At 44.1% G+C, this 15,145-nt stretch overlaps 1 protein-coding gene across 3 annotated transcripts in view; it reads right to left on the bottom strand.

Moving 5' to 3' along the window:
- LATS2 (large tumor suppressor kinase 2) overlaps positions 1 to 15,145 on the bottom strand; it is a 58,636-nt gene that overhangs the window by 4,478 nt on the left and 39,013 nt on the right. For all 3 annotated transcript variants that reach the window (XM_040426213.1, XM_040426212.1, XM_040426214.1), the window contains exons 4-5: positions 13,597 to 15,068; positions 876 to 1,458 (exon numbers count right to left, since the gene is read on the bottom strand). In XM_040426213.1, coding sequence (XP_040282147.1) covers positions 876 to 1,458; positions 13,597 to 15,068 — 2,055 coding nt within the window. The remainder of the gene's footprint in view (positions 1 to 875; positions 1,459 to 13,596; positions 15,069 to 15,145) is intronic.

Raw genomic sequence — 15,145 nt, 5'->3', positions numbered from 1 at the left:
ACACTCCATTAATTTCTCTAGCACAGATTAGGCTACTTTCACACTTGCGTTGATGGATTCCGGTAGGCAGTTCCATCGCCGGAACTGCCTGGCGTATCCGGCAATCTGTATGCAAACGGATACCATTTGTAGACGGATCCGGATCCATCTCACAAATGCATTGCAATACCGGATCTGTCTCTGCGGTTGTCATCCGGAATATCGGATCCGGTATTTATCTTTTTCACATTTTTAAAGATCTGCGCATGCGCAGATCACAAAACCGGGTCCGTTGTTCCTGAACACTCAATGGAAATAATGCCGGATCCGGCATTCCTGCAAGTGTTCCGGAATTTTGGACGGAGAAAATACCGCAGCATGCTGTGGTATTTTCTCCGTCCAAAAACCGTACAGTGACTGAACTGAAGACATCCTGATGCATACTGAACGGATTGCTCTCCATTCAGAATGCATTAGGATAAAACTGATCAGTTTTTTTCCGGTATTGAGCCCCTAGGATGGAACTCAATACCGGAAAAGTTTAACGCAAGTGTGAAAGTACCCTAAGAAAATGAAAAGTTCATTAATTAGCCCTGTTTTTATCTCAAGCTGCAATATGTATTATTTCCTGAACTCAAAATCCCCATCAGTACATTCTCCAAAGAATGGAGCTGGAGTGGGATTAGAGACAGCAGACATCCTCATGTAGAGAAGCAACCAATCACAGTGCAGCTTTCATTTCTTATAGTGATCATGGAAAATGAATACTGAGCTGTGATTGGTTACAATGGGCGACATAGTTTTTCTTTTAGACAGTTTCATAAATCTTCCCCATCATATACACAAGTCCAGCACACCTCTGGGTAGAGCATTACAGATGATAACATCCAGCATACCTTTCTGATAGTATTTTGAGTTATGTGTCCATCTAAACCCAGTACAAAGTCCAAAATCTGTTAACTTGATATGTCCATCTAGATCTATGAGAATGTTATCCGGCTTGATATCCCTGTGGATGAATCCCATCTTGTGGACGCTCTCGATGGCCAGAGTCAACTCCGCAATATAAAACCTGGCCAAGTGTTCTGGAAATACCTCCATGCGTATGAGAAGACTCATCATATCTCCTCCAGGGATGTAATCCATCACAAAGTACAAATTGTCTTTGTCCTGGAAGGAATAGTAGAGTTTCACCACCCACTCGTTGTCCGCCTCCGCCAGGATGTCCCTCTCGGCCTTTACATGGGCCACTTGGTTCCTATTCAGAACATCCTTCTTTCTCAGGGTCTTCATTGCGTATAAAGCATTGGTGTCCACTTTGCTGGCCAGACACACCTCTCCGAAAGCACCTATGCCCAGCGTCTTAATCTTCACAAATAAGGACTTGTCCATTTTGGCTCTTTTTAGCCTGTTGTAGTTTGACTCTTTTTGGTAAAGGATTTTCCTCATCTGCTCTTGCACCGCTTCACAGAGTCCAGCCTGTAAAATACAACACACAAAACATATACTGTAATATAGTTAGCAAGGTAAAATGAATATAGTAATACAGTCACTAAGGTAAAATGAATATATATATATATATATATATAGGAGATGAAAAACGGACAGCACTCCAGATAAAAGATAGTGGTGTTTATTCACCCATGTGGATGGCAACGTTTCAGCTCATACAAGAGCCTTTTTCAAATATATATATCTTTTTAATACAGTCACTATGGTAAAATGATTATAGTAATATGGTCACCAAGGTAAAACATATACAGTAATACAGTCACTAAGGTAAAATATATATAGTAATACACTCACTGAGGTAAAACAAATATAGCAATAGTCACCAAGATAAAAAAAATAACACTCTAACACTAAGGCCTCTTTCACACGAGCGTGTCCGGATGCATCCCGGTGCATTGCGGCAAACCCGCGCGAGTAGGTACGCAATTGCAGTCAGTTTTGACTGCAATTGCGTTCCGTTGTTCAGTTTTTATCGCGCGGGTGCAATGCGTTTTGCACGTGCGTGATAAAAAACTGAATGTGGTACCCAGACCTGAACTTCTTCGCAGAAGTTCAGGTTTGGGTTCAAGGTTGTGTAGATTGTATTATTTTCCCTTATAATATAGAATGCATAGTACAATAGGGCTGGAGGGGTTAATTTTTTTTTTTAACTCACCTTAATCCACTTGTTCGCGCAGCCGGCATCTCTTCTGTCATCTTTTGTGAGTAATAGGACCTTTGATGACGTCACTACGCTCATCACATGGTCAGTCACATGATCCATTTCCATGGTAAAAGATAATGTGACGGACCATGTGATGAGCGCAGTGACGTCAAAGGTCCTATTCCTCACAGATGAAGACAGAAGAGATGCCGGCTGCGCGAACAAGTGGATTAAGGGGAGTTAAATTATTATTATTATTATTTTTTAACCCCTCCAGCCCTATTGTACTATGCATTCTGTATTCAGAATGCTATTATTTTCCCTTATAACCATGTTATAAGGGAAAATAATAATGATCGGGTCTCCATCCCAATCGTCACCTAGAAACTGTGCGTGAAAATCGCACCGCATCCGCACTTGCGATTTTCACGCAATCCCATTAATTTCTATGGGGCCTGCGTTACGTAAAAAACGCACAAAGTGATGCTTGAAAATCACCGCTCATGTGCACAGCCCCATAGAAATGAATGGGTCCGAATTCAGTGCGGGTGCAATGCATTCACCTCACGCATTGCACCCGTGCGGAAATCTCGCCCGTGTGAAAGGGGCCTAAGTCTAGTAACACTAGTCACTAAAGTAAAAATATATATGGTATTATTGTCACTAAGGTAAAGCATATACAGTAACAGTCACCATGTAAAATATATACCAGTAATGTAAAACATATATAGGAATATAGTCACTAAGGTAAAACATACAGGGGTGTCTGAAAATTTGTGAACCCTTCAGAATTTTCTATAATTCTGCAGAAATTTCACCTAAAACTACAGTATAGATCATACGAGTGTATTACTGTACAGTGGCCACGGCGCAAAGCGTCATAGCAACTAATGACGCCGTGCGCTTGTGGACTCAGCAGGATGGGTTTTCACGGACCGTGGTCTGTGAAAATCCACATATGTGTGAATGAGGCCTTAATGAGATGACAATTAGGTTTGAGTGTGCGACCTGTACTATTTAAAGAACAGGGATCTATCAAAATCTGATATTCACAACACGTTTGTAGAGGTGTACCATGGCACAAACAAAGGAGGTTTCTGAAGACCTCAGAAGAAGAACTGTTCATGCTCATCAGGCTGGAAAAGGTTACAAAACCATTTCTATATAGTTTGAACTCCACCAATCCACAGTCAGAAAGATTGTGTACAAATGGAGGAAATTCAAGACCATCATTACACTCCCCAGAAGTGGTCAACCAACAAAGACATTGTGTGTAATAGTTCGCCCACGAACCCAAGGTAGCAACTAAAGGCCCTTCTCACATTAGTTAATGTTCATGAGACAACCCTCAGGAGGACGTGCATGGCAGGATTACAAGAGGAAACCACTGCTCTCTAAAAAGAACATTGCTGCTCATCTGCAGTTTGCTAAAGAGCACCCGAACAAGCCAGAAGGCTTTTGGAACCATGTTTTGTGGATGGATGAGAACCGTTATATTTGGAGAAAAGAAAATACTGCATTCCAGCATAAAAACCTTATCCCAACTGTAAACACAGTGGTAGTAGTATCATGGTTTGTGCCCATTTTGTTGCATCTGGGCCAAGACGGCTTACCATCATTGATGGAACAATGAATTCTGAATGTTACCAGTAAATTCTAAAAATGTCAAGACATTGTGAGTGGAATCTCAAGAGAACTTGGGTTATGCAGCAATACAACAACCCTAAGCACACAAGTCATTGGCTAAATAAGAATAAAATTAAAGCTTTGGAATGATTAAATCAGAATCCAGACTTCAATCCAATAAAACTGATTGTGAAGGACCTAAAGTGAGCAGCTCACGGGAAGAAACTCACCATCATAACAGACTTGAAATGGTTTTGTATGGAGGAATGGGCTAAAATTCCACTAAGCCAATGTGAACAACTAATCAAAAAATTACTGGAAACGTAAAGGTTCACATAGTTTTGCCACTCATAGACATATGATATTGGATCATTTTCGTCAATAAATAAATGACAAAGCTAATGTCTGTTGGATCATTTAATTGATTTGGTTATCTTCATCTACTTTTAAAACCTGTGCGAAAATTTGATGCAATTTTAGGTAAGTTATAGAAAATTCTTAAGGGTTCACAAACTATAATCAGCAAGGTAAAATATATACACAGTCAAGTAACATTATTATGACCACTTCCTACTTTCGACATTGACGGTGCGGAGCTCATGCAGGAAGTCACGTGTGGTGGCCTGGCTTGGTTGGTATATAAGGTGTGAGATAGGCTGTCTGCACAAGTATCCCTCGTTGCTGTCATGAGTAAAAGGCATGATTTATTAGAGTTGCAAAAAGAGATGATTATTGGCTTGTGGGCCAAGGGTGCCAGTATATCTGACACTGCACAGTTTGTGACCTGTTTTCGTGCTGCTGTGGTGAAAGTGTAAGGCAACTGCGGAGCACCACGTGCCATCAATATGAGAGATGAACGTGGCCTACAAAGGTGCACAAGGGTGGACTGACATGCTACTGTGGAGCAGCTCACCACCGAAATAAACCAAGGGGCTACCAGACGTGTGTCTAACACAACAGTTCAGCGAACCCTACTGCATATAGGGCTCAAAAGCAGAAGGATGGTCACTAACAAAGGCTAACAAAGTTGCATCAGCAGAAACGGTTGAAATTTTTGTGGCAGTAATAGAGCTGGGCCTCTGCGGACTGCAGAAACGCGTCGTGAGCTGGCTTGGTGGGTCTCTCGGATGAGTCACGTTTTCTGCTTCATTGAGCAGATGGACTTTGGCGAGTCAGGCGAGAAACATCAGAGAACAAACACCCTGCAAACATTGCTGGAAGAGTTATGGTCTAGGGAATGTTTTTGTGGCGTTCTCTGGACCACTCGTCCATGTAGAAGGCACTCTCAACTGATCCATGCAGATCACGTACACCCATACATGCCGATTGTCTTCCATAGGGCGGATAGGATCTACCACCAAGACAATGGCTAGAAATGTCCGACATTGGTTGAAAGAGCATGAACAAGACTTCCAAGTACTACCCTGGTCCCCTAAATCTCCAGACTTGAACCCCCATCTGTCGGATCACCTCGATCCTTGTGTTCGCTCTATGGATAACACTGTTGCTAACAGGATTTTGTGAATTCATGTCAACCCAAAGGATGACATCTGCATAGACTTTGTTCTCCTTGTGTTTGTGTAGGCTTCCCCTAAGTACTCCAGTTTCTTTCCACGCTCCACAAACATACAGATGGGTTAAAGGGGTTGCGCAGGATCAGAAGAATCTATCCCCCCCCCCCCCTAATAAAGCACTTCTCTTGTGCATGGACTGTGTCTGGTATTGCACCTGTTCAAGTCAGCAGGACAGAGTTGCAGTACCAGACACAGCCTATGAGCAAAAGTGGAGCTGTATCCAATAAAAAAAAAATATATAACCCATTTAATTTCTCATTTGGATTATGACCCCCAACGGGGACACGGACCAATGTGATTGATTACAGTCTCGGTACAGCGCTGTGGAATATGTTAGTGATATATACATAAATGAATAAAATAGATATTCTCTTGCCCAAGCAGATGTCCCTCAGATTATGGGAAACATAATTTCCATATGGTAATGAATACAAAGTTCACACCCAAGAATAAAAAAATAATTACACATCACACAATCCAAATTTTTAGTCCTGATGGGAGACAATCTGCTTACATTATTTCCAAGTCAACAAGACAGAGAAAGTCAGACTTCCTACACCTCAAGAAATATGTAGCCGGGACAAAGAGCTGAGTGACTGCCTACGGATAACTTGTGCTACATCTGCACATAATCTGGTCACGCTGCATTAGAGATGTAATAAAGGACAACTCCGCTTTTTGTAAATCAGATCAATGCAGGAGCTATTCAAGGGGTGTCCATAAAGTACAAGATGTACCCCCATACAATAAAGGGCCACAAGTTGGTAGATACAGGTAGGTTTCCTCACAACAAGTACAAGTCAGAATAGAGGGAGATTCATCAAGACTGGCGCTTCCTGGTTGCTGGAGGATGCGCCTAATTTATGACGAGGCTCCGGCCTCGCCATAAATTAAGCACATCCTCTGGTAGCCTGTGTCCCTAAACAGAAATCCTCAGCTGCCATAGATTTCTGGCTTAATTTGCACCAAAAGACTGGTGTAAATGAAGATAAAGTAGTGGTGGCAGCTGGCTCCGCTCTGCTACCGGCCGCGTCACGACCCCTTTCTGAATGGTGTGAGGGCAGTTTTCCTGTGCAACTCTTTAAAAAAAAGTTGCATGTAAAAAGCTGCAAAACACACTCATCTGCAACTCTTTAACGCCACTTTTCTGGCGCAGGGAGCTGATAAATCTCTCCTAAATCCAAAATAATACCATAGAAAAAGCTCGAGTGGCACTACGTGTATGCCGTAATAGTCCTGTACTGATCACGTCCGGTGGTGCTCTGCATCGACAGGCAATATCTTCAAGAGGCCAGTGCACAAGAAAAAGGAAATTGCGGCACTCACCTTCGGATGTAAAAAACTTTCTTTATTCTACCATGGTTTAAAAATGAGTCAGCAGGACATCTGTCCCGCTGACCCATTTTTAAACAATGGAAGAATACAGAAAGTTTTTTACATTCGAAGGTGAGTGCCGCAATTTCCTTTTTCTTGCGCACTGAAATCCCTCCTAAATGTTTTGTCCAGGCTCTGTCCTCTGCCCTATAAACACTGCCTCTCTGGTCCATAGGCCCTGTATGGTACTGCAGCTCATCCCCGTTCAGGTGAATAGGACTATACTGCAATACCAGATGCAGTGAAAGGACAAGAATGGGATTGTTTCTAATAATAAAAAAACTAAAAGTTTTTTAAAGAATCTTGGAATACCCATTTAAAAGGGATTGTTCAGGCGAGGAAATCTTATTAGACAGGGGTTAAAAAAAACAACACTGGAGGTGCATGCGCGCGGCTCACGAGGAGGTCATGCAAAAACTACGGGCACCCTGGCTCCGTCGCAGACACTACCGGAGATATTCCGACTCACCAAGCACTCCATCATGGCGGACCCCCACTAAAAGTGGTCTCCCGTCTGATTCAGCCGTTCCAGACCAAGGTCTGGCAGATTTGTACAAAAACATCGCCTCTCTGTTCTGTACTGAACTCTCGCAGGCCGTGGCGGAATTTAGCCGCCAAATCCAAGACTTAGGAAACAGAGTCTCTGACCTGGAGACGTGGACAGATGATATTTCAGATGCCATTGGTGCAGACAAGGAGGACATCAACTCCCATGCGGCCCAGTTGGCTGCCCTTCAGCTGAAAATGGAACACCTAGAAAATAGGTCACGCAGAGGCAATTTGAGGGTCAGGGGCCTCCCAGAGACTTTTTCCGATCTATCTGCTACCCTGCTCACCTTGTTTGCGGCCCTGCTTCCTCAAGCTGATACAAGCCAGCTCCGAATGGACAGAGTTCATAAGTAGAGATGAGCGAACTTCTGTTTTAAGTTCGGCGTCTAAAGTTCGGCTTCCGGTTAGCGGAGGATCCCGATATGGATTCCGAATTCCGTTGTGGTCCATGGTGGCGGAATTAATAATGGCCAATTATTGATTCCGCTACCACGGACCACAACGGAATTCGGAATCCATATCGGGATCCTCCGCTAACCGGAAGCCGAACTTTAGACGCCGAACTTAAAACAGAAGTTCGCTCATCTCTATTCATAAGGTCTTGGGAAAACGCCGAGCTTCAGAGCTCCCGAGAGATGTTGTACTTAAGTTTCACTATCCGGAGGTGAGAGACCAGATCCTGGCGGCAACCCGGAACTTGACCACCTTAGGGTACTTTCACACTAGCGTTTTGCTTTTCCGGCACTGAGTTCCATCATAGGGGCTCTATACCGGAAAAGAACGGATCAGTTTTATCCCCATGCGTTCTGAATGGAGAGAAATCCGTTCAGGATGCATCAGGACGTCTTCAGTTCAGTCACTGAACGGCGTTGTGGACGGAGGAAATACCGCAGCATGCTGCAGTATTTTATCCGTCCAAAATTCAGGATCAGTTGCCGGAATGCTGGCATGCGCAGACCGGTAAAAATGTGAAAAAAATATATAACGGATCCGTTTCTCCGGATGACATACGGAGAGACGGATCCGTTCTTGCAATGCATTTGTAAGACGGATCCGCATCCAGAGCTGTCTACAAATGCTGTCCGTTTGCATGCAGATCGGAACGGCTTGCCGTATCACTCTGCCGCAAGTGTGAAAGTAGCCTTACCCGGGCTCCCCTCCTCAGTTCATTTATATGCTGACCTGGCACCGTCTACACTCTGCAGATGCAGGGAGATGAAACCGGCAACACAAAGCCTTACAAAAGGCGCAGATGCGCTATAGATGGGGGTTCCCTTTTGCCCTCTCCTTCCAACTGAACTCCCGTACCCATACAGTGCACTGAAGGCTGTGAGGTTCTACAACGTGCCGGGATACCGATGGAGCAGTCACCAACACCTACGGCACCGGCGAGACCACAGCGACCGGCCAGGGCCAGGATTTTTTTATAGCATTTCCTGAATTATAAAAGGCATCTAAGGCTACTTTCACACCTGCGTTTAGGTCGGATCCGTCTGGTATGTGCCCAGACGGATCCGCACCTATAATGCAAACGTTTAGATCCGTTCAGAACGGATCCGTTTGCATTACCATGAACAAAAAAAAAATAAAAAAAAATATATTTTTTTTTTTTGTTCATGATAATGCAAACGGATCCGTTTTGACTTTACATTGAAAGTCAATGGGAGACGGATCCGTTTGAAAATTGAGCCATACTGTGTCAACTTCAAACGGATCCGTCCCCATTGACTTAGGCTACTTTCACACTAGCGTTCGGGGCTCCGCTTGTGAGTTCCGTTTGAAGGGGCTCACAAGCGGCCCCGAACGGATCCGTCCAACCCTAATGCATTCTTAGTGGATGAGGATCCGCTCAGAATGCATCAGTCTGGCACCGTTTGTCCTCCGCTCCGCTCAGCAGGCGGACACCTGAACGCAGCTTGCAGCGTTCAGGTGTCCGCCTGGCAGTGCGGAGGCAAACGGATCCGTCCAGACTTACAATGTAAGTCAATGGGGACGGATCCGTTTGAAGATGACACAGTATGGCTCAATTTTCAAACGGATCCGTCTCCCATTGACTTTCAATGTAAAGTCAAAACGGATCCGTTTGCATTATCATGAACAAAAAAAAAAAAAATATTATTATTTTTTTTTTTTTTGTTCATGGTAATGCAAACGGATCCGTTCTGAACGGATCTAAGCGTTTGCATTATAGGTGCGGATCCGTCTGGGCACATACCAGACGGATCCGACCTAAACGCAGGTGTGAAAGTAGCCTTACATTGTAAGTCTGGACAGATCCGTTTGCCTCCGCACGGCCAGGCGGACACCTGAACACTGCAAGCTGCGTTCAGGTGTCCGCCTGCTGAGCGGAGCGGAGGACAAACGGAGCCAGACTGATGCATTCTGAGCGGATCCGCATCCATTCAGAATGTATTCGGGCTGGACGGATCCGTTCGGGGCCGCTTGTGAGCCCCTTCAAACGGAACTCACAAGCGGAGCCCCGAACGCTAGTGTGAAAGTAGCCTAAGATCTGTCAGCACCGTCCGAGATGGAAACATTAGCACAAATGTGAAATCCCCCATTGTCCTGCATGTCAGGATGCCCCTGAGGCTCAAGAGGGATTCCAATAATAATAACAGCTTTAACCCTTTGGGGTTGAGGCCTATTTTCATTTTTGCATTTTTGATTTTTCCTCCCTACGTTCCAATAACCATAACTTTTCCGTTCACGTAGCTATATGAGGGCTTATTTTTTGAGGGACACATTGAGTTTTTTTTAACGCCGGCATTTAATTTACCAATTCTTTGTGGCAAAATTGAAAACAAACAAACCAGAATTCTGCCAAGATTTTTGGGGTTTTGACATCATAGCGTTCACTGTGCACTAAAAATGGCATCCTGACGTCCTTATTCTGCGGCTCAATACTAATACTTGTATACTTTTTTTTGTTTTACTACTTTAAAAAAAACTAAAAAATTCTTTGCATTGCCAAATCCTCACAGCCGTAACTTTTTTATATTTTGGTCTACAGAGCTGTATAAGGGCTTGTTTTTTGCGTAACAAACTTTTTAATTGGTATCATTTTTGTGGTATGTACGTCTTTTTGATCGCTGTTATTTAATTTTTTATTTAAAGGATAACTGTCACACTTAGACCCTAATTTAAATTTTCATATATGTAGTTACTAATAACATGATATTCCAGAATCAGTTACCATTAGACTGACTTACCCCATATTTAAGAAGATTCAGCCCTTAGCAACCAGTCTGCATAAAACTGAAATTTCACTATTCAGTTAAGATGGCCGCCACTGCCCTCACCCTGAGGCTAATCCCGCCTGCCCTCACTAGCCAGTAACAATAGCCCCCAAAAGTGTCAGTAACCAGAGCCCTCCCCCCTAAAGGGTTAATCTCCTGCAGCACAGAGGGGTCCTCTTACCATATGTTGCTTTCATTTATACACTGAGCAGATGGCAGATCTCCCTTCCCTGGTCTGCGCTGCTTCGACTCTGCATTCTCCAGCTCTGCTGAGTGAGGGAGCGTCTGCCAAGTGCAGGGACAGGGAGAAGTGCACACAGCCCAGGCACTGTTATCAGCTGCTGGGGAGGACCTGGCTTTAATCATTTACTTACAGTCCCTGGCTGTCAGTAATCTGACCTTGCACGCTGCGTGCTCCGTCTAAGACGGACCATGCCTAGCAACCCTATTTTAAGCACAGGTAAAAGTAGGCAGTACAGGGAACAAAAATGTGGAATTAAGGGGTAATTGAATACACAGTGAAAAGTTGAACTAGGGCCACCAAGGTGATATTGATCACCACAATCCAATACTCAAAAAAAAAAAATTATATATATATATATATATATATATATATATATATAACAGTTATACTTTAATTTTTTTTTGGGGGGGGGGGGGGGGGGGGGGGGGGCGGGGGTTTGAGACAAGATGACAAAAAAAAATTTGGTTAATTGCGTGTTTTTCATCCCCCCCCTCCCCCGTTACGGCGTTCACCGCACAGGAATTAAAAAATTTTTTTTTAATAGTTCAGACCTTTTCGGATGCAGCGTTACCTAATAGGTTTTATTTTTTTATTGTTTATATATTTTTATATGTAAAATTGGGAAAGGGGGCGATTTAAACATTTACTATATTGGTGTTTATTTTTTGTTGTTTAAACTATTTTGTTGTTTAAACTATTAGACCCCTTAGGGGTCTAATACATGGGATCTTTTGATCCCCTCTCCTATACACCCTAATAGATCTCTATTAGGGTGAATAGGATTTTTACAGTCTCCATTCTGAGCTATGCCTCGTGCATAGCTCGGTATGGAGATTGCTATGGCAGGCCTGGAGCTCTTCAGCAGCGTCCAGGCTGCCATGGCAACCAATCGGAGCGCCGCAATTTCGCTGTGGGGGCTCCAATCTGAAGGCAGAGGGAGCCGCATCCCTCTGCCTTCACTCACAGGTGCCGCAATCAGCGTTGATCACGGCACCTAAGGGGTTAAATTACAGGGGAGGCACAACTGGCCCCCTCCATACATCCCCTCACACATTATGACATACAGTGATGTCATAATGCGTGAAGGGGTTAATAAAGAACATCAATATAATGCACTAATATGATGTAAGTTCAACTACCCGAATACAAGAATACAAAAATTTGACCAAAAATAAAAGGGACTCTCTATATGCAGTCCACAGTTCCAAAAAGCTACGTCCCATTGTATGAACCCTTATAGATTCCGAGGGAAAAAAAATATCTTCTTCAAGACGGACACAATTTGCCTTCCTATATTATAAACATTTTAGGGACTTTATCTGCAGATGACAGAAGGAAAGCTCTGAGAATTGAAAATAGATGATTTTGTCTCTACAGCTGTCACGACAGTCATAATTGGAAAATCTCAAAATAAATGTTTCAACAAAATGTCTCTAAATATAGAAAATAAATGAGCGTGTCATCTAATTTAATCCTGGATTTATTTTTGAGAGGTGCCCATGATCTGTCTATATGTCTGACAGGGGGAATGTAGCACCAGCTCTTATTACCCATCCAGCAACTGCCCGCTCTCTAACTGCATATTTTTACGTTGAAGGGTATATTGTCCTTACCTACATGAAGCCTTGGTAGATGCCGACATTTTAGCATCTCAAGCTCCATGTACCGACCCTGCACGGTGAAGGCGAGTCCAGCTTAGAAAACAGTCCATCTAAAATTGGCGAGTCCATCTAAAATTGTTGTAAAATGCACTCAAATTTGCCCTAACTTACCAAAAGGGCATGACGTAGCGGGAAAGGGATGTAACTTAGTTGGAAAAGGGCGTGGCTCAAGATGCAACATTGGCAAAAAGTAAGCCAACCAATAGGTGGTGTACAATTAAAGGTGCTGTGCCAAATTTGCAAGTTATCACCCAATCCACAGGTTAGGGAATAACTGACCAATGGGATCTGACCAATCCCGAGAATGCAGGCCCATCTGATGGAGCGGCAAGTCGGGCATGTGTCCTGACACTCCATTCATTATCTATGGGACTACCAGAGAAAGCCGAGTACAGTGGTGGACCTTTTTCCGGCAGTGCCATAGAAGATGAACAGAGAAGACCAACCTGATGTAGTGGGACCTTCATTCTAGAGATCGGTGGGTGTCCCAAAAGTCAGTTACTTATCCCCTATCCTGTGGATAACTTGAAAACCTTTAAAAGGGTTATCCAAGGCCTAAAATGCCCCCCCCCCCCATTCCCCGCCATATGCACAGGTCCCTCACACAGATTGCACTTAGCTCGCTCCCCGGCACCCGCGTCACTTCTGATGCTGGCACGGCCGTCGCTGCATCTCCCCGTCGGCGAATGAAAACGAGCCTCCCTAGCGGCTCCCGCAATGCTAGGGAGGCTCGTTCCCGTCGCGGCCCGTTATTGGCTGACCTCCGTCCCCCCGAATTTTTCATCCATGTGATGGGGAGATGCAGCGTTATAGGCCTTGGACAACCCGTTTAAGACAAAATGTTCTTGACATTCACCAAATTTATCATCCATGAACCAATATTAGGTTTAGTAAATCTGCCCCAGTGATATAGTGATAAGATCAATTCACTTAAACAGAAAAAAAAAAAGTCATAGCCTTGAGGACATAATGCAGGCTCTTAACCGGTCAGGGGCAGATCACCATATTATGGCCTACAGATTTATTGGAGGCCATGCAAAATGGCACTGCCCACATTGGACACAGAAAATGAAACTCCATAATACTCCAAATAACTGCCTTTGGGTACAAAGATCTAGAATTTGTGTCAGGGGTAACAGAATGTTTCTTCCCTGCATTTCTGAGGTCTAGTAAAAACATACTAAATGGAAGAGCTTACCTCGGCCATCTCTTGTTCCAGCTGAAGCCGCCTATTAATCTTTTGCTGGTAGGTTTTGAGAACGTTCTCCACATGCTGTTCCATGTAAAACTTGAAGGCAAATGGTGAGTAGCTCTTGATTCTGGACTCCCTCTTCTCCTCATCCCTGCTGTTTTTACGCACTGGTACAGGTGACGTTTGTATCTGCTTCTTATCCTTCCCAGGCTTACTGGGTTTAGAAGATTTACTTGATTTCTCGTGTTTTACGTCACCATTGGCTTCCTCCGCTTGACTACTTGTCACGGTGTCCACAACCCGCATATTCTGCTCCACTCCTTTGCATAAGGCGTTTATCTCATGCTGTTCTGAGTGAAAAAGGTGCGTTCGGTAAGGAGGTGGTGGAAATCTCATATCCTGATTGTTATATTCTGCCTCAATCCCATAAGCACCTGGACCACCAACAGATATTGGATGGGGCTCCATCTTCTCTAGATTGTCTGCGACAGCTGCTTGTGAAGCCAACCAGGCAGGGTGAGATGGACCTACTGCAGTCTGAGGTTCTGGTCTCATCACCCTCATACTCTTTACTGGCTGAAGTATGTGGGCAGATGTCACGGTTGTGATGGTAGGTGAGGCCATAGAAGTATCTGGTTTGTTTTGAGGAGTTGGCCACATCTGGACCTGCTTTTGTTGCTGGTGGTTATTAAAGGAGTTAGTGCGGCTTGGTACCTGCGACTCTGGTCTGAAGGGGATGTGTTGTCGTGCTGAGGATTCCATGCCAGGACCTTGGAGAGAATCGCGTCGGGACTGTGGATTTTGCCACATACCTCCCATATCATACATTTCCATATTCATGCTATTTTGATTAAGGAGGTTCTGAGGAGAGTCAGGAAAATCATTTGTATATGGAGACCCTCTAGACATGACAAGCATTTGGTGAGAAGGACTTGACTGCTTGTGGTGGGGGTGCGGCATGTACAAAGCGGCTGGTGCTTGCTGAAACGTATGGCCTGGGCTGGTTTGTGCCACTGGTCCTTTGTTTTGAATATTAACATAGCCGCCATCTTGCTGCATTTTGTTTTGAAACGATGGGGTTCTTTGCACTCCGTAACCCATAGGTTCCCCTTGTACTATAAGATGCTGACGGGCATAGTGTGGGCTATTTGATGTATGAGGAGCCTGTATGGGTAGTCCCTGGTTGGGAATAGTGTAATTCATTGCAACAGACTCTACACTGGTGGCATAGGCCTTCTGTTGGTGCTGATGACCTGCAGTAGTAGGTCTTGAAGATGGTCCATTCATTGCGCCTGGCTGGGGTGCAGAAAGCAAGTAGTCCATGTATTGCCGTGGAACATCATTAAGAACATTGGCACCTTCAACAGGAAAACTTGGCCCGTCATAGGCATTATTCATTGGATGATATGGAGGAAAAGGTTCATTTGGTCCTTCAAAGCTTGACCGATGAAGAACATTATTTGGGGATGGACCTTTACCTTTAAAGCATAAAAATAAAACAAACAGCAAACGTTAACCAATTTCTAAAAGGTCTTACTACTAATTACCAAGAGCA

This window comes from Bufo bufo, chromosome 3, assembly GCF_905171765.1.
Source record: "Bufo bufo chromosome 3, aBufBuf1.1, whole genome shotgun sequence".
Lineage (NCBI taxonomy): Eukaryota > Metazoa > Chordata > Amphibia > Anura > Bufonidae > Bufo > Bufo bufo.
Note: the sequence above shows the minus strand (reverse complement) of the source record. Positions and strands in the feature narration are given on the sequence as shown.